Here is a 25,362-nt window from a genome sequence, read left to right on the forward strand (position 1 = left end):
ATGCCCAAGTCACTGGAGAAGAAACCACGAGGGAGGGTGATCTGCTGATTGCCACAGACCTGTTAGGAGATTAATAGAGGGCGGGGAGGTGGGTCTACATTTATCCTCCTAAGAGAGGGAGAACATGGCTAGCTTGTAAATCATTGCAATTTGATCTGAAGAGCATCTTGACAGCTTTGATCATATGGTCTGGGAAGCTTAAACCTTGTTTTGTCTTTCCCAGGGACTGAGTAGCAGAGGGTGTTCACTGCTGGAGGAGAGGCTTCATGAGTAGTAGAAAGAGTTTGGGATACTGTCTATTTAGGGAGGAAGAAGAGGTACGAAACAGGCTTTACAGCATGACTTTTACCCCTCTGGTTAATACTGTTTGTCCTCTATGTGTATTTGGAAGAAATATTATCAAATGGCATGATTAACTTGGACCTGGCCTGAGGTACCCCAACAGATGATACGTTACATCAGAGCCACAAACAGTTTGTGTGTAAGGACGCTGGTGGTGGTGTCTGCAGAAGAGAACTGCAGCTTGAGGTGTGTGTTTGGTTGCACAGAAGTCTGTAGGTCTGTTTATCTACCTACTCAGCCTGCCCTTGACTTCTGCCTTCAGTGCCTTCACCTCGTGTTTGCCAGGAGATGCAGTACATAGGACTGGAGGAGATACTTATGTTGCTACTGGACACTGCTTATCCTACTGGATGGTACTAGAGGACATGTTTCTTCTAAAGGGACAACTGCAGTGCAGCTCTTGCCATTCGTTTTGGTTTAAGCTTGAGTCTTTCTCATGTCTGTCTTCTCTCATCCATAGGAAAGGCCTTTGACATCACATATGTGCGCCTAAAGTTTCATACCAGTCGGCCGGAGAGCTTTGCAATCTACAAACGCACCAGGGAAGACGGCCCATGGGTGCCCTACCAGTATTACAGCGGCTCCTGTGAGAGCACGTATCACAAAGTCAACCGTGGCTTTATTCGGACTGGGGAGGATGAGCAGCAGGCGCTCTGCACGGATGAGTTCAGTGACATCTCCCCTCTCACGGGGGGCAACGTGGCGTTCTCAACGCTGGAGGGCCGTCCCAGTGCCTATAACTTTGACAACAGCCCTGTGCTACAGGTATGGGAGCGGGACTAAGTCAGCCGGGTGGTCCGAGTTGAGTCCGTTTAGTCATTGTGGGTGGTGGCTTTGTGCCGACTGTGGGCTGCACTGCAGCCCTCGTTCGTACTGACAGGCCCTCGCACAGGTAAGTTGGGATGGAGAGACTCTTGAAGAAAGAGGTGAACTCTTGACTCTGTCGTAGGTAAGTTTATGGTACAGAAAGCGAGATCAGTGGCATTAAGGATGATTTGTCAGTAGGCATCATGGAAGTCTTCAGAGGATGGATGAAAATCTCTGCGTGCTTAGAAAGCAGCTGCGGGGATTTCGCTGCTGTTTCGAGTGTAGGGGCAGAGGAAGGTAAAGCCTAAGTCAAATGAATTTTTGAGGCATCTGCATGTATAGTTGGAGCACAAAAATTTAAGAAATGTGAGATTCTTCTAAATGAACAAAGGGTTATTGGAAACCCTGATCTGTTCTCTTACATAAGTGTTGGGGCAGGGGAGCTTGTCTTTATCCACAGTTTGTATGATTTCTCTCACAAGTGACTTGGGGTGGGGGTTCAGCTGGGGTTTTTTTGTTATGCACAACGCCGGTTGGGCAGTGGTCAGGAGCATACTGGGAGCACCAGTTTATCCAGTATACTTGCCACTTTCTGTATTCTATTTGACGATTTCTGCAGCTTATATTGCAACAAGGAGCTAAAGCTAGGGTTCGCCCTATCGAGGCTCATCTCCTTCCTTTCGGAGGTGTGATCGCCACTTCTTCCCTTTCCTCTTGGAGTAGCAGGAGCAGACTGAAACATGAGCACTCGGCAGACTCAGGGCGCGACTGTCTCTGATCGCCTGCGAGCGAGCAGGAGAGCAGAACCTGGTGGGGCTTGTTTCTGCAAAAGAAAATTAAGATTAATGGGGAAGGAAGGAGAAGTCCTGAAATGGAAGAGAACGAGTTTGGCCACGTTATTGGTGTAGCTAGCCCTTGCAGAGCACGGTGCACCTTGCAGAGCCTAATCGTTAAGGGGACCAGAGAGATTTCACATTAGCAATATGGCATATAATTTTCTGATAAACTTCCTGTGTAAGGAGTAGAGATCTGATCTCCAGTTTCCTAAAATACGTATAGATCTCTGGCATTGCTTTTCAGAACTGAAGTAAACACTGATTTTTTGCACAGCAATTCCATGTCTTTATGCCAGTGTTTGTAATTCAGTAAATCTTATTGTACTGGCTAAGCAGTGACGTAACTGCAGCACAGTTGTACGTACAGGGATGCTTTTCTCCTGTTCTTTTTTATGGTGTTTGAAAGAAAATGGTATTGCAAAAGCTGTAATAAAAACAAGGACGTCCTGAAGACAGTCACTGGTTGAAGGTGGTGTGAAATCTGGGGACAGGCGACATTTGCTGGCTGTTGCCGGAGGACCGTAGGGTACTGTGGTGAAGACGCTGTGTAAATATTATGAAAAGCTCTTGTGTTGTAGGTCAGATCTGCCTGTCTGTTTTTCTTCCTTAGCCTCGCCCTGCCTCATTCGTCTGTCTGTCTGTGTCTTTTCATCTCGAGGTACATGTCTGCAGACAGGCGTACCCTAAAGCTTTTTGTATTCTTGCTGTATAGCTTTGCAGGAAAATTGCAGTCAAATAGATATGTATGACTAGCAAGCTGGCAGAGTTGCCTCTGCCCCACTCTTTGCTGGAGGCGTTACCCACTGCTTCCCAGCTGAGAGCAGGCAAGATGGGAAGAGACATTAGAGAGGGCGTGCAGAGATCGGAGCAGGCTCCAGAAGACACACCCAGACCGAGAGGATGCGGTGGATGGCCTCTTGGGCAGGGACATGGGAGCTTCCAAGGTGCAGAGGGGAAAACAATGAGGAAGGAACTTGCTGATTGATGAATGACTTTGTGAATGTAACTGCTAACGACACAGCACTGGTACGTGCTTGAGGGGGATGTTTGATGTTTAATCTGATGGGATTTCTGTCTGCTCTAGGAATGGGTGACAGCTACAGATATTAGAGTGACCCTCAATCGTCTGAACACGTTTGGAGATGAAGTTTTCAATGACCCAAAAGTTCTCAAGTCTTATTACTATGCGATTTCTGATTTTGCTGTGGGTGGTAGGTGAGTAGACAATAAACCTCTGTACTTTAAAGCTTTTGGTCAGGATTACTAGAGTGCTTTAAGGCTTTTGATTGTACTCACATGGTACCATTATGCTCTGGTCTGTGGGGCACCCACAGCTTCTCTGGGTGACCTGGGCCAGGGCCTCACCACTCTGACAGGGAAGAATTTCTTCCTTGTATCTGATCTAAATCTACCCTCTTTTAGTTTAAAACCATTACCCCTTGTTCTGTTGCTGCAGGCCCTGGTAAAAAGTCCCTCTCCAGCTCTCTTATAAACCCCCTTTAGACATTGAAATACCTCGGTGAGGTCTCCCTGCAGCCTCCTCTTCTTCAGGCTGAACAGCAGCAGTTCGGTTCTGAATTTTGTTGTGACCATCTACCTTTGAACTTGTCTCGTCTCAGATTTTCAGATCTGGGCTTTGTTTTTGGGATTGCTCTGTGATTGACCTGGAACCCTGGAGTTTAAATACCTGTTCCTTGTCTCTCGTTAACCAGATGCAAATGTAATGGGCACGCGAGTGAGTGTGTGAAGAATGAGCTTGGGAAGCTGGTCTGCAACTGCAAGCACAACACCTTCGGGGTCGACTGTGAAAAGTGTCTTCCTTTCTTCAATGACCGACCATGGAGGAGAGCGACAGCAGAGAGTGCCAATGAGTGCTTGCGTACGTGTGGCCACGCTTGAGTGGAAAATCTCTCATGGGTTGGGTCCCCTGCCTCTGGCATCCAGCAGCTGGCCCTGCATGGTTTTGAGTTGTCTCAGTTGTGATTAGCCAGTGTTAAGCAGAGTTCTGGTGTTTTTCAGCAGAGATTTTGTGGGACTACTGGTTATTCCACTCCTGTCCTGTAGGAGCTTTCTGTTAGATCCCTAGAAAGGGGAATCTCTGTTCTGGAGAGGGATGGGAGCAGCCTTTAGGAAAGAAGTGTGCTGCAAAAATGTACAGGCTTGTAGTTTACGGAACCCATAGAAAAAAACCTGTATTTAATGCACTGGAGTATAATTGACCTTCAAAAAGCTCTTCATTCAGCATCTGCTGACTTCCTCTTGTGTTTGGGTTATTGGTTTTTACAGTTACTTGTTGACTGTTTCATCCAATTTCGAGGCTGTTGCAACAGTTCTGGACCGCAAATGCGGATCTCTGTGACGGAGCGCAAATTTATTTTGGTTGGTTTTGTGTCGCAGACCGCAGCTCCCGATAGTTTACTTTATGGGGAAGCTTTTTCAGACAGAAAAGCTTTCTTCCTGTCTGACCTCTGTGTGTGTTGATCGGTCCCAGCTGTCTGGTCAAGACGTGTGGCTTCCCTTGACAGCCCAGTGAAACCCAGGTCTCCTGCTCGCTGGACACAGGGGATTTGCAATCTGTCTAGAGCCAGGGGAGAAGCCCCCCTTCCAGCAGGGAGTCAGCCCTTGCTGTTGTCTTCTGATGCCTGTTTTCATGACCAAGATTGGTGTTGCTCTGTGGGAAGGTGGCATTGTGGCTGCAAACAGCAGCCACTCATGGAAGAGGGTGGGATAAAAAATACTGCTTTTCTTCTGGATGTAGATGAGAATGGTCTCGAGGATCCTATTTTGTTGTTACAGCCTTGCTTCCCTCTCCCCACATTCAGCCACCGCAAAAGCATGCTTCCCCCTTTTTCTTCCGATCGATGCACAAATGCCTTGGGACGTCTATGCACGGATCTGGGGGTGGTTAAAGGCTCCTGCTCCAGCTCCCCTACAACTCAGTACCAAGCTTTGCATCGCGGGTTTTGTGGCTGTCGGGGTCAGATGGCCTCACGTGCTGTTTGCCGATGGTACCCTTGTCTTTGCAGCTTGCGACTGCAATGGGAGGTCACAGGAGTGCTACTTCGACCCTGAGCTGTACCGCTCGACGGGCCATGGGGGCCACTGCACGGGCTGCTCCGATAACACCGACGGCGCCCACTGCGAAAGGTGCCGGGACAGCTTCTATCGCCTGGGGAGCGAGGAGGGGTGTCTGCCCTGCAGCTGCAGCCCCGTCGGTGAGTAGTGCCAGCAAACGTTTCTGCTTGCAAGCTTCCATGCGCAAAAGCTAGCTCTTCTCTTGGTTATGCAGCTCATTGCAAACTACAAAGAGGGGGTTTTCGTTTGCTTTTCTTCTCTTGCCTTTTTCTCCACATGTAGGAAACATTTATTGGGTTGTATTTTGGTTTAAATTATCCTGGATCTAATCGGGGTTGGGGTGGCAGGGGCAGACGGTTCACCTCTGCAGCATTTACTTCATCAAATGTGTTCTGAAATAGGTTTTATCTGGTTTTGTGGGGTTTTTTGCCTTTTTTTTTTTTTTTGCCCCTCTGCTGATGAGTTACCCTGGACACTCCCAATACTAAAGAGCTCATTTAAATTCTTAAAAAACAAGATGATGTGAGTGGATATTTCTGGAAGTTGTTCATACTGAGGAATTGTAGTGAACTTTAGCTGCATCAGTTTCTCCTACCGAGTATCCAAGCACTAGAAATACAAACCAGTGAAACCTTAAACACAAAAGGGGGTGGGGATGAGAGAAAACAAAGTAAACTCAAAATATGTAGTTAAACTCCTTTTAAAAAACAAGACAAAACCCCCCCAAACCAAAAACAAAAAACAAATGGAAAAAATTTGGGCAGGAGAAGAAATCTCTTGTCATTAAAGGAACCACTTGACCTGTATGGAGTGATCCCATAACTGCACCAGCCCACAGCAAATAAGGGGGAAGGAGACAAAAGGGTAACACATACTAAGATATGATGTGAGGTTCCAAAATAGAGTAGCTGGAATAAGTAATTGCTTGCAGCATGCCCTAAAAGCAGCCAGCGAGAGGTCTGCCAGGGTACGTCTCCTATCTAATTTGGTCGGAGAGTTGTACAGTTGTGAAATTTTTGACCAAGAAAGGCCTCTTTCTTTATCCGTGTGCTTTCCCAGGTCCTTGTGTCAGGCCTTATTTTAAAAAGGGTGAGGGTTGATGTCAGCTGAGACGGTTGAGAAGAGGCAGGGAGGTGACTTCTCAGGTCTTTAAGGATAAATTTTGAAGGGCTTTCTAACTTAGCCATCAGCTTGTATGCCGTGGCACGCCGGCACCCAGGGCGTATCTGAAGCCCTTGGATAGGCTTAGATTGCTATTTTTTGTCTGAGTGCTGTTTTTTCCTAAATAATCCTAAGAGGGACTGCGAAGAGGATTTGAACTTTGACTGTATATGGTAAAGGTTTTCTGAGTTCTTCTGTCCTGTCCAGCCTAATTATCTTATAACTCTTCACTTTGCTGTAATCTTCTGGTGTGGATTGAAGTGGAAAGAAGCAACTATTTCTGCATATTAAAATACTTGTCTCCTGGTAGTTAACTCTTAGAGTGCTCACAGTTCCTAGGCTGCTAGCTACACCAGTGCTTGGGACAAAGCATTTTTTCTGTCACGGATTCAAGAAACCTGCTGCCGTTTTTTGTGCGAGTCTGCTTGAACAGAGCAGTACTGAGGAAGACGTCCTGCCAAAAATGGCAGTTTTGCTGCAGAGTTTGTTAGGGTTAATAGTGATACACGCAGCCTTGCTCCGAGTAGGCAGTTTAGTCTTTAAATCCAACTTGGGAATCAGGGGAGGAAATCGGAGTGTGAAAGGGAGAGGTCAGGATATCCCCTGGCAAAGGGAAGATGGTGATTAGGGAGAACACAAGGGATTCAGGGAATAAAAATCTCGGAAATGGTGCAGTGCGGGGTGGAACAGGCGTGGAATTAGTGGTGTACAGAGGTAACACTGAGGATGAAACAGGAATAAGGACCAGAATGCAACTAGAAGTTAAAATTATATATAAAAATGGTGGTTGGTAGGAATACTTGAAGCTGAATATAGTTTGGAAGACTAGGTGACGATTCATCTCAAGCTGCTAGGGGAAAAATCCCTGTGAACAACTGAAGGCAGTCTTTAGGAAAGCTGTCACTCATCAGCCTGAAGCTGTGCTTCCCACTTTCTTTTCCCATATGTCTTGCCCATTTTGTAAAGTTGAAAAAATTGTAGGCGAATAGAAGTGGGTGGTTCATCTGAGGTGCCTGTCCCTGCTCTCCCCGCAGGCTCCCTCAGCACGCAGTGCGACAGCTATGGCCAGTGCAGCTGCAAACCCGGCGTGATGGGCGAGAAGTGCGACCGGTGCCAGCCAGGCTTCCACTCCCTGTCTGAAGCCGGGTGCAGGTAAGGAGGACTGCTGCTCAACAAAAGAGAACTAAGGACCTTTTTAAATCCTTCTCTGTGTGGCTCTTTATGAGCGATCCTCTCTCCTGGCTCTTTCAGGCCCTGTTCTTGCGATCTGGCTGGCAGCACAGGGGAATGCAATGTCGAGACAGGACGGTGTACATGCAAGGACAGTGTTGAAGGCTTCCACTGCGAGAGGTGAGTGTCTCTTCCCATGGCTTTGTTTCAAGAATGAGAAACATTCAAGTGATGGCCTGAGGTGAACATCAGGGAAATTAATTCTCTTTCCTTTGCATCTTCAGATGCAAACCTGGATTTTTCCATCTGGATTCCTCCAATCCAAGGGGCTGTACCCCCTGCTTCTGTTTTGGACACTCTTCAGTCTGCACCAATGCCATCGGCTACAGTATCTACAGCATCACCTCCAGCTTCCAGTTTGGTAAAATTGAGCCTTCCTTTGAGTCTCAAGTTGGGCTGTAGGCGCAATTTAGAAGTGATTTAAAACAACAAAAAAACCCCAAAACCCCAAAAAAACCCTAACCAACAACAAAAAACCCCCAAAACAAAACAAAAAACCAAACCCCTCCACCCTGCTCCTTCCTCCTTGTGCAAGATCGCAAACCTTGGGCAGGCAGGTCCAGGATCCCTTTTTTGGAAGTGCTGAGTTACTGCTGAAGTTACTGGGAGCTTCCCAGTCAGCAGCTCGTTTGTTGAGCTAGGGAGGAGTGAATTCATAGCTCTGGCCTCAGGCACCCAGTGCTAACTACACAGTGCAGGTGCAAGCAGGAATTGGAAATGTAACCCTTTTACAGCTTGAGAGGGGTGCTGGCGAGGGGGTATTTTCTTAAGTTTAGAACCATATCAGGAGTTTCTGATTGAGAGGGTTGTAATCACTCTAGATTTGGTGTCCGAGTAAAACACAGTTGTGTTTCCATTGGGTGTGTAAGCTCAGGAGAAATCTTTTCGCATGCAGTCAGTTTCCTCTGTGTGTGTGTTTGTGCTACACAGTCTGAAAATAATATATTTTTTAATTAAAATTCCACTGGAGAACAGTTTGTACAAAGTCTGGAAGTTGCATTAAGTCTTAGGAGACTGCAGGTTTTCCGATCACTGCTTAAGCTCTTTAGAAAAAAAAGGTACTGAACAAGTAGTTGTCATAGGGTTCAAAGTTCAGAGGGTTCAAGTCTGCACTGGAGTTAGGGACTTTAATTGGAAAGATGATGTTTGCTGTCTACGTCCTCCTGCACAGCTGCGTTCTGAAGTCTGTTAGTGCCAGTGTACAGACTGTAGATTAGTTATATATGGGCAGTATGCAGTATGACACAAAAAGTCTGTGCAAAGCGCCATCTTCCAAGGGTGTTAATTTTTGCATGTTTGATTTTTCAGGAGAGGATGAGTGGCGTGCTGAGCAGCGTGATGGCTCGGAAGTCTTACTCCAGTGGAGTGCCGAGACCCAGGATATCTCTGTTATCTCAGACAGCTACTTCCCCATGTACTTTGTTGCACCACGTAAGTCGTTCAAGAAGCAAGGTTTTCTGTGCTGCTTGTGCCTTTTCTGTTCTGTCCCCTAACTGTAAGGATTTCTCCTTTCAGGCAAGTTCTTGGGCAACCAGGTTTTGAGTTATGGGCAAAACCTGACCTTCTCCTTCCGTGTGGACAGGCGGGACACGCGCCTCTCTGCAGAGGACCTGGTGCTGGAAGGGGCTGGGCTGAGAGTGTCAGTGCCGCTGATTGCCCAGGGCAACCCCTACCCCAGCGAGAACGCGCTTACCTATACCTTCAGGTGAGAGGACTCTCCAGGCGTGGTGGGAGCAGCTGGGACCCTCCTGTGGTGCCTCTGGCCTCTGAGCTATTGAGAAAACAAACAGCATTTATTTTAGCTCAGAAGAGCGGTTTTATCAGGTTAATTTGAAGCTCGCTGTCTAGCAGCGTTGCGTAAGCGTATGTGAATTATGTTGCAATAGCATACCGCTGTTGGAAAGGGTGCTTTAAAAGGGCACAGCTGTTAGCATCTGAAAGCTTTGCTGATGGTGCCTGGATCTTCTCCGTAGGCTCCATGAAGCTACAGATTACCCATGGAGGCCTGCTCTTACGGCATTTGACTTCCAGAAGCTTCTCCACAACTTGACTTCCATCAAGATCCGTGGGACGTACAGCGAGAGAAGTAAGTCGCTGAGCAGAATGCCACAGAAGAGAGAGGCAGACTCATTCGTCTGGCGCTCAGGTTGCTTGATCGTAGGGCCCAGTCATAAGCAGCTGTGGCAGCTTATTTGGCAGAGCCTGTGCCGATTGTTTTACGCCTGGCCTTGCTGTGTAACAGCTTCTCCCAGGCCTGCTGAAGAGGACATGGGCAAGAAGCATGCTGCCTTTGCGAGTCTGGAAGCTGAGCACTCATCACCTGCTGATCCTTTGCTTCTGATCGTGGGGGTTTTGCCATGTTGCGTAGCCAGTGTCTTCCAAGTCAGTAGAAATAGCACAGAGTCCTGAAAGACACGGTAGGAGAGATGGAGGGATTTTACAGCATTTGGCCTTGGTTTCTGCCCTCCTGGGAATGGTTACATCTGCTTGTTTCCTGGTCTTGCTTTGGCATGACAGATGGGAAAGATGAGGTCTCGAAAGGGCTGTCTGTGCTGAACTTGGGTGAAAGTTCCTCGTAATGAGGGTTTATAAAAATCGGGCACGAATTAGAAGCAAAAATACCTGGATCTTTGAGTATTGTCGTGTGAAGAAGAATTGTTGCAGAAAGATGCAAAGGATGAATTTGCATTTAGGGAAGATGGGAGAGCTCCAAGTGTTTTCAGCAGAGGTGGCTCATGAAGAGGAATGTGGGGTTGTGAAGTGAAGGGGAGGAAAGGTGTGGAGCAAACCATCCCGAGTGCTGTAGCTGCTGCTATTCTGCGGGAGCTGAGGCTCTGCTCTGTGCTCTAGAGCTGCTGCGGTGGTACAAACACACTCCTATACGTTAAAAAACATCTAGGTTGTGTCTGGGCTCTGTTCTGTTCCGAGGAAGGGGCAGGGGGAGCGCTCAAATACCAGATGAAGGAATGGCTTGAGAGGAATAGCTGAAGAGTTTGCCCCAAGGTGTGGTTTGCAGATGCTGTGTTAGAGACTGTATATTAAAATTGTTGGAGATATGGTCTGTCCTCCCTAGTAAGACAGGAATTGGTTTTGGTATTTGATTTGGAAATGGAAACTGTATGCATGCAAAAATGTAACTTATTTTAACTGACTGTACTTGTTCACATGCTGTTCTCAGCAGCCTCCTTTGTATTGTTATTCTCAACTTCCTTGCCCTGCGCGTGCCCTTCGTGAGCTATATTGCATCTTCTCTCAGCTGCCTAAGCCTTCCTGGAGGATTTTGCTTCTTGATTCATCTTACTAACTGCGAGCATCCCCCTGTCTGTCTCTTGTACCGTTCAGATAGATGTATGTTTGGTGACGCAGTGATGAGAGCCTTTGTAGTTACAAAGCGTTTCCCCTCTCGGTGCTTTCTAGGTGCCGGCCACCTGGATGACGTTACCATCACAAGCGCTCGTCCTGGACCTGGCGTGCCTGTGGCCTGGGTGGAGAGCTGTTCCTGTCCGGTGGGATACGAGGGGCAGTTTTGCGAGCGCTGCTCCTCCGGGTACCGGCGAGAGACGCCGAGCCTCGGGCCGTACAGCACCTGCGTGCCTTGCATGTGCAATGGGCACAGCGAGACGTGCGAACCTGAGACGGGTAAGCAGGGCTGATAAAACAGGGAGCAGCAAGAGGTTGTTCTTTCTGGGTTGGCTGATGAAGCAAAAACCATGTCCCTCTCTGTTCCAGGCGTGTGCAATTGCAGGGATAACACGGCGGGGTCTCACTGTGAGAAGTGCAGTGATGGGTATTACGGAGACGCGACAGCGGGCACGGCCTCAGACTGCCAGCCCTGCCCATGCCCAGGCAGCTCGAGCTGTGCCATCGTGCCCCGCACAAAAGAGGTGGTGTGCACCAGCTGCCAGGTTGGCACTACAGGTGTGTTCCTACACGAAAAGTCTTTTTAATTCTACACCCCACGTGCCTGTGGAAATGTGTCTCCTGCCAGTTCTGGGGCTCTGACCCACAGTGAGCAGCACTGATAGCTGCTGTGTCTTCTGGTTCAAATCCTTCTCCCTTCCTCAGCCTTGTTTTCTGTCCTGTGCAAGGTTCGAGGCTACCCATGTTCTTTGTTTCTGTCTCTCAAGAGCAAAAGGGGAACAAACGCTTAATCTGTGCTAAGTGTGAACGTTTCTGTGCTGCATAGGTGAGCCGTGGTAGCTTCTGGTAGAGCTCTGTTAATTGCACAGTGTAGGGCAGAAAATAGGATAGATTTAAAAGAGCCAGGAAGGCAGGTCAGACTGAAATAAAATTAGAAGATGCAGTTTGCCAGCCAGAGAGGCACTGAGGGATGCTTGCAGGGGAGGGCCAGTGCCCTCCCTAGGAAGAGCAGAAAGGCTACAGTGACTCACAAACACTGCTCAAAAAATACCAGACCAAATTTACACTGAGCAGTTTTAAAGAGAAATATGCGATTGGGTACAGATCTTGTTTTTGTAGTGATAAACTGTGAAGTCCGAGCACGTACCTGCGTCATTGAGCAGAGCCTTTTGTGCTGCCTGCAAACAGCAAGGAAGCCTTAGGATGCTTGGCAGCCTCTGTGCCTCTCTGCTGATTTTGTGCTTGGCATGGCAGAATACAAAGCACAAAACACCTCCAAGTGCTTGAAATGCTTAGAAAAGCCCCTGACCAAATGCAGAGGCAGCTTGTGGGGGTTCCCATGGGTGCTGTGAACCAAAGCGGAGTCCAGGGGTCCAGGTTCCCTGCAGCTCAGGTGTCGTTACAAGCTCACCTTTACTTGTAGCTGTGTGATCGCACAAGAGTTCCTTCTGTTTCCCGACGCTTTCTTGGGATGCGAGGAAAAAGAGGATTTGCGTGTGCAAGAACTGCCTCGGAAATGGAGTTTATGGCTGGCTGGGGAGGTCAGATCTGCAGGAAATGTAGGGAGCTGCTGAGTTGGTTGCTTCAGTGGCTGCCTGTGGAGGTTTAGCACGTCTCATTGGCAGTGGGACTTTGTCGAGCGGTGATGCCCCACAGACCTCTACCTGCTCAGGCTCTTAATTTAACAACTACAACAAATAGGCTTGGCTTAAAGGGACAGGAGGGAAAGAAGGAGTTGAAGTAATTCATAATGCAAAGTTCCAGTGAAAAAGCGACTTACATTTAGAGATGGGGAGGGATATGTGTGTGGTTTTGTGCACCTTTCTGGCCCCAGCAGAGGGAGGAAAGGGGAGAAAGCTGGAGAGTTTAAGAAGGGACTGCAAAGGGGGTCTGAGTGAGACAGCAGCAAAGGGCTTCTGCTGCAGCACGTGCGTTTGTGTCGCGTCCCAGGCAAGAGGTGCGAGCTGTGTGACGACGCCTATTTCGGAGACCCGCTGGGCGCAAACGGTGCTGTGAGGCCTTGCCGCCTCTGCCAGTGCAACGACAACATCGACCCCAACGCCGTGGGGAACTGCGACCGCCAGACGGGCGAGTGCCTCAAGTGCATTTACAACACCGCCGGCTTCTACTGCGACCGCTGCAAAGACGGCTTCTTCGGAAACCCCCTGGCCCCCGATCCTGCCGCCAAGTGCAGAGGTGAGAGCCGGTTCCTCTTGCATTTTTGTCCCCGAGAGCTGCTGTTTCCTGATGTGTTGTTAGGACACAGCGTCAGGCTGTTGTTTGTGCCCGTCAGCAGCGACGCGTGGCTTTATGCTGGATTGGTGGTTGTAGCTTGCTAAAGTGCTTGTGCTTGTGGGCCCTTCCTGCCATCGAAGCAAAAGCATTGTGTGATGCAGGGGCTGGGCTGCCACGTGTTTTGGATCCAGACCTGTTCAGGGGCCGGCCAGCAGAGTACCAGCACCACAAGGGACTCTATCTTTCTGCAATATTTCCCCCCCCCCCCCCCCCCCCGCCTTTTATTTTTGCAGCTTGTCACTGCAATCCCTACGGCACTGTGAATCAGCAGACGAGTTGCAATCAAGTGACCGGGCAGTGTGAGTGCCTGTCTCATGTCACCGGGAGGGACTGCAGTGCCTGTGAGCCCGGCTTCTTCAACCTCCAGAGCGGACGCGGCTGTGAGAGGTGACGTTCACCTTGACTTGGGGCAGAGAGCCTGGTTTTGAGGGGTCTGTGCTTACCTGGTGCAGGGATGTGATGTTTGTCACAACTGGTGTGCCTTAATGCTGCTATGCATGGGGAAGAGCAGCAGTTAAGGAGCAGCTATGGAGGCTGTACAAAAAACCTGACTTACAAATAGCTTTAAATCAGGGTTTTAAATAGAAAAGTGCCATGTGACTCTGTTGGTAGCAGGGGCTTGTGAGTTCCCTTTTTAGTGCAGGCACCAAGTGACCTTGCACGGTTCAAAGGCTCAGTGCCTCGCCTCATGCATCTGCACAGCACGAGAAGTGACTTTTGGCAAATGGGAGTGTTGAGCTGTGCTGGTTAGGGCTCCGTCAGAGCGGCGCTTCACCTGTGCCTCCCTTCCATGTCACCACCTGACGTGTGGCATCTCCCCCAGGTGCGACTGCCATGCCCTGGGCTCCACCGACGGCCAGTGCGACATCCGAACCGGGCAGTGCGAGTGCCAGCCAGGCGTCACCGGCCAGCGTTGCGACAAATGCGAGGTCAACCACTTTGGCTTTGGCTCCGAAGGCTGTAAACGTAAGTCTGAGAGGCTGGGGCGAGGCAGATGGCAAGGATGTGGCACAGCCAGCCTTGCCTTTGCTGTCCTCCTGTCTCTGGGAAGGTACTTTCTCACCTTGCTCTTCACTGCAGCAGAAGTTGGCACTTTTATGTCCGCACATTGCATGGTGAAATTTGATCTCTGTACAATAGCTTATCCACTTTTTCTTTTATTTTTTTCAATTGGGGGGTAGGAAGATCTCCAACTTACTAGATACCCACGTCTCTTCAGTGTAACTACATTCTCTGAATCTTGCCCTGCAACAGCCCTGTCTCCTAATGAGAAATCTCTGCACAGCTACTCTGCAAATGGCCCAAGTATCCAAATATACAGATTCCATCCTGAGGAGCAACAGATCTTGTAAACATGACTGAAAAACAGGGTGATCCAGACTTTCGTCCTTGATACCCCTGCCTGTAAAGAGCAGAAGAATTAACTGCAGTTGGTTACAGTGAAATGGCATAGAAAATTTGAATGCTTTGTAGGAGAGGCAACAGCAACACTGTGCACACATGCAATGAATGTTGTGTCCAGCTAGACAGTGCCCTGCTGTGCGATCAGGAGCAGGGCTCCAGCTGTGGATTTGTGCCCCATTGCTCTTGCAGACGTTTTAGGGTGTTTAGGGTACACTCTCGCCCTGCGAGTTTTAGGGTGTTTCTGCCTCCCCTCCAGTCTGACTGAGGTTTAACTTCCCTGCAGCCTGCGATTGTGATCCTGAGGGTTCGCGCTCCCTGCAGTGCCGGGAGAACGGTCTCTGCGAGTGCAAGGAAGGCTTCGTGGGGAGCCGCTGCGACCAGTGTGAAGAGAACTATTTCTACAACCGCTCGTGGCCGGGCTGCCAAGAGTGTCCGGCCTGTTACAGATTAGTGAAAGATAAGGTAAGGCCACCAACGCCTCCCTTGGTGCCGCAGGGGTCGGTGGCATGTGTCTGCTCACGCGGCAGCTTTTACACAGTGGCTGACTGACTCCTGCTGAAAGCAGAGAGGGTCAGTGCGCTTTGCCCTGTGTCGTAGCTGTGCTCTGTCCCTCTCGGGTAGGTGACGGAGCAACGAGAGAGGTTGCAAGAGCTGGAAAATCTTATAGCAAACCTGGGTACGGGAGAAGAAACTGTAACCGACCAAGCCTTTGAAGAGAGGTTGAAGCAGGCAGAAAGAGATGTTACGGAGTTGCTCCAGGAAGCACAGAACAGCAAAGGTGAGTTGACTTGACTGGACAAGGACCAATGTGAAATGAACTCTTTGCTTGATGTTCCTGTTCTCTTTGGATACAGCATGCTTTATTTCAAGCCTATGCTGTGCATCAGGACAGACAGCTATTGCAGATAGCGCTAAGATAGTGTACATTATTATCAAAACAACAGCGGCTATGCTTTTACCCCTGCTGTTCTCCCAGTGGCCTCTGTCGTATGTGCAAAATAAGGATCTGCCTCTAGCTCTATACAGATGCAAGTGTTACCGTCCTTTCCAGATGTGAAGGAGGTTTTTACTTAAGCAGAAGACTTTCCGATATACTTATTATGCTTACAAATTTGCTCAGACATCTTGAGATAAAGCAGTTCTTGTTGGGATATCAGCGATCAGAATGAAGGCTTCAAAATCCTGCTGGCAAGCTGAATTATCCCACCACGAAGTATACAATGTCCTGAAAAGTTCTGTGGTGGTGGCCTTTAGCTATTTGTTCTTGTTACACTCTGCTTTGAATTGGTTCTTGTACTGTCACCTCTGCCATAGGATGTCTGTGAGCAGGATGTTAAGCAGTGTGACAGTGGTTTGTCCTTAGGGTCTTTCTAATGTGTAGGCTGATGTGTGTCTTGGCGAAGAGCTACTTGAAGACTCTTGACTTTGCAGTAAAAGATGTTCCCCCGGGAGTCAGTTCACCGACTTCAGACCACTTTGGAAAAATCTGTCACATTTGCATGAAGCTGGGAAAAAGCCAGTGCAAATTGAACCCTGGTGTTTGCTTGGGAAGATTCCTGCCGATGGGAATGAACACTGAAACTCCCCTTAGTTTTAACTGGAGTAGCTTTATGCAGCCCACTTGACATCCATACCTGGATAATACGCACCCTGCGTAGGCATAGGAAGGTGGGGATTGGAGAAGGGTGAGGGAATGGATTGGGTTTTGTGGTGGTATTTTTCATTTTTCTTTCCACCTCTTCCCTTACTAAAAGGCAAGTTAAATGCAAAAAAAACAACCGTTGCAAAAATCTGTGCACACCTGTAGCACGCACTTGTGGTTTTCTACTTGATATGTAGTTGTAGTATGTTTTGGAAATGTGCTAAATGTTCATATTCAATGCATAGGACGTGCTGCAGGGTCAAGGCAGCATATTTGGGAAAAACCTTCATCCTGGAAGGCTGTGGGCTTCTGCTAGTACTTCATCTCTTAACAGTGGTCTTGCGTTTTCCAAAGTAATTCCCTCTGGTCGTGAGACACTTGTCTGTACTTCATGGCTCCATTATTCAGACAGTGTTGTGGGGAGTTACCTGGTGGTCAAGAGTTTGGGGAAGATGGAGGGCTCACAGGCCCCACAGATTGGACAGCCAAGGCTGGGTCCTCTGTCCTGCCAACTTTTGTCGTTGATGTCTGGCTCAGGAGTAGCCATCATTGCCCAAAGCGGGAAATAACATACAGCCCCACTATTCCTCCATCTCTGCTTACCTTCTAGGAGCTAAGCTAATGAGAATTTGCAAAGCAGGTATTTCATACCTCTTGAGGAACAGCTCTGTTGTCGTTTTTCAGTCAATGATAGAGGTGAAACATGATTCTGAACACAAAATTCCACATCAGACTTAGTTCCAGCACCCAGCAGGACTGTCTAATGAGTAGTTAATGACTTTTCATTCCTCATATTCGATGCACATTCTGATGACACCGTTGATCTCAAGCTGACTGACTTAGGAAATGGCTTTGCTGGTCCACTTTCAGTGGGGGATTAACCTACCAACGTGTTGCCTGCAGTGGTAAGCCAGCACTCCAGCTTCTCTTCCTGCTGTAATGAATTTTGCTTCCTCTCTTTTGTATCGTGCATTTCAGACGTGGATCAGGGCCTTACGGATCGTCTCAAAGACATCAACAGCACACTAGCAAGTCAGCTCAACAGGCTGAGGAACATCCAGGGCACGGTGCAGGAGACCGAGCAGCTGGCGGAGCAAGCCCGGGTGCGGGTGGAGGACACCGAGGACCTGATCAGCTTAGCTTCTGATATGCTGGAGAAGGCGAAGATGGCAGCTAACAACGTGGTGAGTGTGCTGCCAAGACCCCACATGGTTAGGAGAGGAGAGGGGATTTCCTTTCTGTGCCCTCTGGTGTGTTTCTCTGCTTGTTCTCTCTCTCATATAGCAAATTTGCTATGGAAGTATCTTCTCCCCTACCCCAGATTGTGGGAAATAAATAAAGGAACATCACCAGTGTCTGTCATAGATTGTAGCTTAGCCCCTGCTGAAAGAAACCAGCTCTAAGAACCCCTAAATAAATATCAGCACCTTTGTTTTTAAGGGATAACCGGTGGTGGAAACTGCATGGTCTTAAGAAAAAATGTGGAGAAGTCGAAAGTAGGTTAGACACCTCTCTAAGCATTTAGATCATGACAATAAATATTTAAAGCATAGATGAATAAAAGATGAAAAAGCTTTAAGATTTCTTCCGTGTCTTTTTTTTCCAGTCCATTACACCTCCAGAGTCAAGCGGGGACCCTAACAATATGACTCTATTGGCAGAAGAGGCCCGTAAGCTGGCTGAAAGGTAGGCTGCGGCAAGGTGTGCTCCTCACAGCCCGCATCAGGGCCCTGCTCTTCCCTACAAGGGGGAAGCAAAATTTAGTTTTCTTCACACAAAACGCACATCCTTTGAGTAAGAGACTGGCACTGTGAGCGCACGCCTGTGTACTGCTGAGGGCAAACACTAGACGTGTGAACAACGGACATGTACAACCGCAGTGGTGCCTTTCAGCTGGTCTCCTGGGCACTGCTGGAGTGATGCCTTGGTTGAAGAGACGGTCTCAAACAGCATCTTGTATTAGCAAACGTTTCAGCATCTTCCATATGCAAATCTGGGTGAAGGAAGGGAGAATAAAGTCTAGAATTGAGGATAGAAACCACTGGCTGAAAATTCTAATGGCATTATTTTTTCTTCTGTAATCTTGTCCAGACACAGAAAAGAAGCCGATGAAATTGTTCGCATAGCCAAGGCAGCAAATGATACCTCCACAGAAGCGTATCAGCTGCTGCTGAAGACCCTGGCTGGAGAAAACCAAACTGCAAATGACATTGATGAGCTCAACCAGAAGTGAGTCAGTAACAGAAAATTGTTTTTATTTCCTGGCTTTAAGCAGTGCTTGAAACTGAGACACCTTCTGTAGTGTTGTGTGCTTTGGGTTTTGTGCGAGTTGTTTTTCAAGTTCTTAGCCTCTCTACTCTCTTAGTAACTTCGACTCTAAAAAAAAGAAATTGTGCCATAACTGGATCCTTGGGGTTTTTCAGGTATAATCAAGCAAGGAACATTTCTCGAGACCTAGAGAAACAGGCCAGCAAGGTGCTTGCAGAGGCAGAGGAAGCTGGAAACAAAGCCCTGCAGATCTATGCTAATCTCACCAGTCTCCCTGCTGTGGATTCCACGGGGCTAGAGGTACGTGCGGGAAGCGTCATGTACAGCATTTTCTGAAGGTCAGTGCATTATAGCAGCATGCGAGGTTGCTGGCGTACCTTGTGTGTGGTCTGCTAATGTTTCTCTGCATAAGAACAGTCTGTGGAATTTTTGACCATCTAGGCATAACCCAGACTTGTGCATTTCGGCTTTTATGCAGGAGACTTGCATGCAGGAAACATGTGTAAGCCCCCACCCCCGCCCCCGTCTGTGAAGGACAAAAAAAATGAGTGAAAGGTTGTTTGCCAAACATCTTGGCTTGAACAGAGAAATGCAAAAACTTTGTTCCCCCTGAAGCCTGCAGAACTGCTCCCTCTCCTGTGCTCACTGTAATGCAGTAGATTTTCTTGAACACAAAACTGTTTGCAGCCTCTGTCCTTCATTGCGCTGACCCTCATGGTATTCGCAGCTTTGACGGCAATATTACAGCTGTAGTTGTAAGAGGTGGGAACCCATCATAGATTCTGCCTGTCTGACTGTTAAACTATACCATGATTTTGCCACCTCTTCAGAAATTCTTTAATGCTCAGGAATCTGCGTTTGTTTCTGATTTCCACCCGCAGAACGAAGCAAATAAGATCAAGAAGGAAGCGGAGGAGTTAGATCAGCTAATGGCCAGGAAGCTGAAAGATTATGAGGACTTGAGAGAAGACATGAAAGGGAAGGAGCTAGAAGTAAAGAACCTCTTGGAGAAAGGGAAGACGGAGCAGCAGGTCAGTTCTGTTTTGTGCAGGCCTGTGGGGAAAAAAAACTAAAGGAAAACAAGTAGCTGGCCAGATACGAAAGATTTGGGCTTACTCAGTCTTACCTTCGTGCTTCTTGTTGCTTACGAGAATACTGAAGAATGGTCCAAGAAGAGAGATGCAAAAAGCTGGTGAAAGCAATGGCATTGAGGCTATATGGGAGAACAGGGGATGTTTGCCAGGTGTGATGTCTTTGTAATCGGAACAGTGTTCCCAAAGTACCCAGATTAGCCTGGTTTCAGAGGAAATGTTGCCAGTTGGGGATAAACGCTGTTCTGTATGGCGTTGCTGTTTCAGGCTGAGCAACGCTCTGTGATACGCCAAGATGGTCGCCCTTCAAAAGGTGAGAGTATGTTGATATATGTCATGTCTCCTCAGACTGCAGACCAGCTCTTGGCTCGAGCAGATGCAGCGAAAGCCCTGGCTGAAGAAGCTGCTCGGAAGGGCAATGGCACGCTACAGGAGGCCAATACCATTCTCAGCAACCTGAAAGGTAAAGAGCAAGCCCTTGCAGTGAATCCTTCGACTCCTGTGCGACAAGTCACTTGGCAGCGGGGTATCTTGGTTAGACAGATGATGCTATTGCAGTACCTGAGTGTTAGGTGGGTGCTTCTGGCTTTTTTTTTTCCTTTAAAGGGAAAAATAAATGTTTTCAGTGACTGGAAATCTTTTATTTGAGTTCCTTCTTTAGCATCTGACAATGTGTAATAGGGAGAGCTGCAAGCTTGTAGCCCTCCACACCCCCGTTTGCTCTTTGTTCCTCTGACATTGAGGTGGCAAAGCCTGGGTAGTTTGGTCAAAGGAGCCTGCCAAGGCTCTTCTGGAGCGAGTGGTGAGAATCTGTTTTGCCCTTTCTTAGATTTTGATAAGCGGGTGAATGATAACAAGACAGCAGCGGAGGAGGCGCTGAAAAAGATTCCTGCCATTACCCAGACCATTGCTGAAGCCAACAATAAGACGCGCCAGGCGGAGCTGGCGCTTGGCAATGCTGCTGCTGATGCCCGCGAAGCCAAGACTAAAGCAGGTGATGCGGAGAAGATCGCTCGTTCTGTTCAGAAGGTGAGTCCTTTGTGTTTCTGAAGCCAACCCCCGAGATACTGGTGTGTAACTGTGTGACCTCCTCTGTTCCGGTGTTTCCTGGTGACCCCCATGTGATTTCTGCTGTATTCCCCACTAGAGAATGCAGAATGTGGCATGATAGGAAATTGGTGCATTTTAATAGAAAGGATTGAAGGAAGTTCTGCACCATCACCACCTTTTTCCATCGTGTTCCCCGTGTTGGCTGTAGAGTGCTGCTTCTACCAGAGCCGAAGCTGACAAGACTTTCGCTGATGTGACGGAGCTGGCCAGAGAAGTGGATGACATGATGAAGCAACTACAGGATGCTGAAAAAGAGCTGAAGCGGAAGCAGGATGATGCTGAGCAGGACATGATGATGGCAGGCATGGTAAGTAATGCTGGCAGGTGGCAGCAGCGGCCAGAAGCTGCCTTCTCCTTGTTGTCCTGGTGACAAGCTTTTCTCCTGCTCTCCTCTTGCAAAGACAGCGTTGGGTCCAGCTGGTGTTCAGTCTCTTCCAAGATTTAAGCGGCATTGAAAACATGAGATGAGCAAAGGAGCTCCTCTGGTGGCATCAGCACAAGTTCCCTTCTGGAATTTGAAAGCCAGTTTTCTTAATGCAACCCTTCCCTTGTATTTTAACTGAAACCTGACTGTGGACCTGTTGACTGTTCGGAATTTTCTGCAAAATCCTGCTCTGTTATCAGGGATCCCCATCCTGAAATAGTCAGAAATCTTGTTATTTGAAGGTTGTCAGTCTTCGCCAGCGCAGTGATAAAGATCTCAGCGCAGGGGTGTTATCCTGGAGAGAGGAGCCAGGGCTCTGTGTGGCGAACTGCTTGGGCAGACATGTGAAAAGGAGAGGCAACGGTTTTGTAATCCCTACAGCCATTTTTTTGTGCTCTCTTTTTTTTTTTTTTTTAATACCCTGCAGGCCTCACAGGCTGCCCAGGAGGCAGAAGACAATGCAAGAAAAGCAAAGAACTCTGTGAACAGCTTGCTTGCTGTCATTAATGACCTGCTGGATCAATTAGGTAAGGCTGTCCTTAGTGTGCCTTATGTCTTTGAGGGTTTTCCTGACGTGGCAGTGCTGGCGACTGGAATGGTGTGCTGGCTTCCCTGCCAGTGCTGTGCCAGGAAGTGTCTGTTCGCTTTTAGAAATGGGATTTTAGTATTTTCAGCAAGGGTTTGGGGATTTTTTTTTTTTTTTTTTTTTTTCCCCCGTGGGGTAACTTCAGTGCTCATTCTGCAGCATTCGGTCCCGCTTTTCTGTGTGCTGAGGACTGTTGCTGAGGCAGGGAAGGTGTGACCCGTCCGATTGATCCCGTTCTGAACGCTGTTTCTAACGTAGAGATGGCCCGGTGGAGGTCTCGGTATGGACTCAGCTCAAAACTGGTGCGTCAACGCTGTTTTAATGAACTTCACTGTTTGCTTCTGGCTTTTCAGGGCAGCTGGAGACAGTGGACTTGAACAAACTGAATGAGATTGAGGGTACCCTGAACAGTGCCAAAGACCAGATGAAAGACAGCGACCTGGACCAGAAAGTGTCTTTCCTTGAGAGAGAAGCCAGGAAGCAAGACGACGCGATACAGGCCTACAACAGGGACATTGAAGAGATCCTGAAGGACATTAGCAACCTGGAGGACATCAAGAAGACCTTGCCCTCTGGCTGTTTTAACACCCCGTCCATTGAGAAACCCTGAGGGTGCGCTGGCGGTGGGGGTTATTCCCCCGGTGAGCGCTGGAGCGGTGGTTTGGCTGTGGAGTGCCTTAACACACATTACCTTCTTCAAATCCCCAACTCTTTGCTGCTCGCAGCCACTGTTTTCTTTTCAAATCAGGATAAGTTGAAAGTGTTGGGTTTTTTTTTTGTTTTTTTTTTTTTTTTTTCAAGAGAAGCAAATTAAATATCCGTCTTTGGGCATCAAAGGGGTTTTTTTTATATAAATTGTCTTCCTGAGCACTCTGCCTTTGCCCCTTTCTCAGACACAGTTTCCCTTTGACTAGCACAAGGACGAGAGTTGCTCTGGACTCCTTATACCGTGGTTCAGAAAACCATGTGAGCTGTATACAGCAAGGCGAAACTAACCCCACTTCCTCTCCTCTATTCTCCCCTCGACTGTAAAATCCTTGGTCCCGGAGCTCTCTGTCCCTGTGAAGGAAGGGGATGGCTACCAAAGTGTTACTGTAATGGCCAGTATAGCTGCACTCACTCAGATCCCTCTTCCCGACTTCTAACCCTGTGAATTCATTTTTTTTTTTTTTTTTATCATTAACTAGTGGCCAATCGGCAGCATTGGTAGCCTCTGACAAAATAGCCGAAGCCTCTTGGTGAAATGCTTTCTGCGATGAAGCATTGCTCTTGAGAAAAACGCAGCCTCCGAGAGGAACTCTTTGGGAAGATGGGTGGAGCGGTAGGTCTTCTGCTGGTGGAGTGGCAGGTCTTGCCAGCCCCGTTCCTGCTCTACGGAGCAGCTTTGGGTCCGGTCTGTCAGCAGCTGCCTGCTGGGTAGTCCAGGCTGGAGAGTGTGGAAGCCGTGAGCTGCGTTCCCCTCTGTAGGTGTTGCTATCGAAGTGCTAGAGGATCTTTTTTGTTTTAGGCTACGAATGTCTGATTGACAGTTTGTTCAAGCAGGAAGAGTCTTGCTGAAGAGGAGAGCTGCCCTCCAGCCAGCTCTGGCAGCTGCACTGGCCTTCACGCTGAATGTCTTTGGGTGGGGATGGAAGGGGATGTGCAGGTGGAAGTGGCCAGGTCTTTCTCCCCATCTTCTTCCTGGAGGAGGACAGGGGCGGTTTTGTATCTCCTGGTGTTGCTCGTGCCTTTTGCCAGAAAGAGCTGGAGTTTACTGGTGCCCTCCTTTCTTCTTGCCTACCGATCTCCCGGTCACCGCAAAGCCACCACAAGCACAGGGACTCCAGGCCAGGCTCTGGTGACAATTCTGCCTTCCGCACCGCTGCCGCCGCCTCCCCGGGTGGTGCCTCCCAGCTGCTTACTGGTGCTGGGTGGGAGCAGCGGGGAGCCCCTCGCTCCTCCGCCAGCCCCCCTCCGAGACCTCTGAGACCATCCTCTGCGCCTTCCTCCTTGCCTCCGGCCTGGCATCCCCCCCTTTCCTTGAGATCCAGTATATATCTATCCTTAAACACTATGCAACTTCGTACGTTTGCGTAGCGGGGAAGAAATTATTATCTGACACACACTGGTGCTATTAATTATTTCAAATTTATATTTTTGGTGTGAATGTGATTTTTTTTTTTCCGTTTTTTTTGATCATGATTGTAGTGTGAGGAAGTCTCTCGTGTGTGCGTATGTGTGTGTAAATATACTCAGCCATATTTCCAGAGTGGCACAGCCTGGCCTCCTCTATGCGCATTTCCCCCGTAGCCATCGAGGCGCGTGCACCGTGGAGCGCTTCCCTCTGTATTGTTCCCTTAGAGCTCGGTCTTTCTCCAAGCTGGGCTCCCGCTTTCTTCCCTCTCCGGTATCCTCAGCACCTTTACGGGCATCAGCAGTAACCACTCTGCCTGTCAGGCGATGTTTTCTCACCCTCCCTCCGAAGCCCGCCCTGGTGCACGGTGCTGACAGCGCCCGGTTCTGTGTCCCGCATCCCCGGGGATGCTGTGCCGCGAGGAGAGCGGGGGGCTGTGGGTTTGCAGCTCGGTTGTGAGGAGCCGTGGTGCTATCGGGAGAGCTGTGTGGTCGGAGAGCTGGATTTGGGGACGTCTTGATACCACTGTGCGAGGCGGGAGGCTTGGTGCACCCCCTGGCGTGGCGCGGCTGGCAGGGGGTGTCCCCAGCGAACCCCGCGTCGCTCATGTACCCCTGCTCTGAGAGATCCCTGCACTCTGCCAGCTTGGGGCTTGCCCTTGCCCGCAGACACGCCTGCTTGCTGGAGGAGAGCTTACCCCTGCTCACCCACGCGCGTGGGGCATCGGGTCGGTGTCCTGGCCAGGTGGCTGGCCGTAACCGCGTCCCCTCTCTGCCACGGCTGCGAGAAGAGCAGATGCGAAGACGCACGCGTGCCCTGGCTGACCTCAGGCCTAAGGTTTCCTGCTTTCTTCTCTCTTTAAATTTCTGTTTCCTTAAGCTGTTTTTAACAGAATTTTATTTTTAAATAATTAAAAAAAAATCTTTATAAGCGATCTCTTAATCACTACTGCATTACAGCCATTATTCATTGTATAAGTCCAGTTATTTCCGTACGTGATGTGATGATGCAGCAGCTGCTGGTGGGGTGCCGGGCGTCACGGGCAGCGCGTGGCGGTCCCGTCATCACCTTACTCCTGACCGTGGCCCTGCAGGATGTGCCTTCACTCCAGCTTTTTGCCTTAATCTGTGGTCTTTGCTGTCTGGGGCGGTGAACAAAATGCAACACTTGCAGTTTTTATGTATAAAACAGTATTTCTTATTTATAATAAAGTCTGAATATTTGTAACCCCTTATACCTTGGCATTCTTTTGAGTATTGCTTTTATGTTTTTTCTTCTGGAGGGGGCCTTGATGGGGGTGTGTCTCAATTGTAAGATTTGCCTCTTGTTTAATTAGATGAAGCTGGATTAGGGTGGGAGAAGGGGAAAATTTGGAAATTCATGTGGTGGGCTGCAGGTAACCGTAGTGATCATGGCTCCTCCCCGCGTCCGCTGCTCCACTGCCATGGCTACAAGGAATTTTGTGTTGCTGGTTCTCCAGGCCTTAAAAAATAAGGTTACATTGTTGGTGCTGATGCTGTTGGAGCAACACTGTCCTCCTGGAAACCCCGGGGGCTGTGTCTTACAGCGTAAGGGGAAAATCCTGCCTGCTGTCAGCTGAACCCGTGGAGAAGGACGT

General features: G+C 48.8%; 1 protein-coding gene across 1 annotated transcript; it reads left to right on the plus strand.

Annotated features, from left to right (window-relative positions):
* Positions 1 to 24,978, plus strand: LOC142361701 (laminin subunit gamma-1-like). Its single transcript, XM_075424103.1, has 29 exons — positions 1 to 36; positions 628 to 695; positions 765 to 1,107; positions 3,070 to 3,200; positions 3,698 to 3,864; positions 5,012 to 5,200; positions 7,256 to 7,373; positions 7,473 to 7,571; positions 7,676 to 7,812; positions 8,760 to 8,882; positions 8,967 to 9,156; positions 9,425 to 9,537; positions 10,869 to 11,090; positions 11,181 to 11,369; positions 12,762 to 13,007; positions 13,340 to 13,493; positions 13,930 to 14,072; positions 14,794 to 14,972; positions 15,132 to 15,288; positions 17,131 to 17,336; positions 17,759 to 17,838; positions 18,244 to 18,381; positions 18,576 to 18,720; positions 19,302 to 19,451; positions 19,860 to 19,974; positions 20,341 to 20,540; positions 20,770 to 20,928; positions 21,473 to 21,572; positions 21,985 to 24,978. The coding sequence occupies exons 1-29, from the start codon at positions 1 to 3 to the stop codon at positions 22,239 to 22,241; spliced, it is 4,554 nt and encodes a 1,517-aa protein (XP_075280218.1). The 3' UTR covers positions 22,242 to 24,978.
* Positions 24,979 to 25,362: the final 384 nt, after the last annotated feature.

Source organism: Opisthocomus hoazin, chromosome 6 (assembly GCF_030867145.1).
Source record: "Opisthocomus hoazin isolate bOpiHoa1 chromosome 6, bOpiHoa1.hap1, whole genome shotgun sequence".
Lineage (NCBI taxonomy): Eukaryota > Metazoa > Chordata > Aves > Opisthocomiformes > Opisthocomidae > Opisthocomus > Opisthocomus hoazin.

Bases quoted from the DNA above. Each gene is read 5' to 3' on its own strand.
- LOC142361701 (XM_075424103.1), top strand. From the start codon at position 1: ATGCCCAAGTCACTGGAGAAGAAACCACGAGGGAGG. The intron at 15,289-17,130 runs GTGAGTTGACTT...CGTGCATTTCAG, and splicing joins GGAAGCACAGAACAGCAAAG to ACGTGGATCAGGGCCTTACG. The intron at 18,382-18,575 runs GTGAGTCAGTAA...GGGGTTTTTCAG, and splicing joins ATTGATGAGCTCAACCAGAA to GTATAATCAAGCAAGGAACA.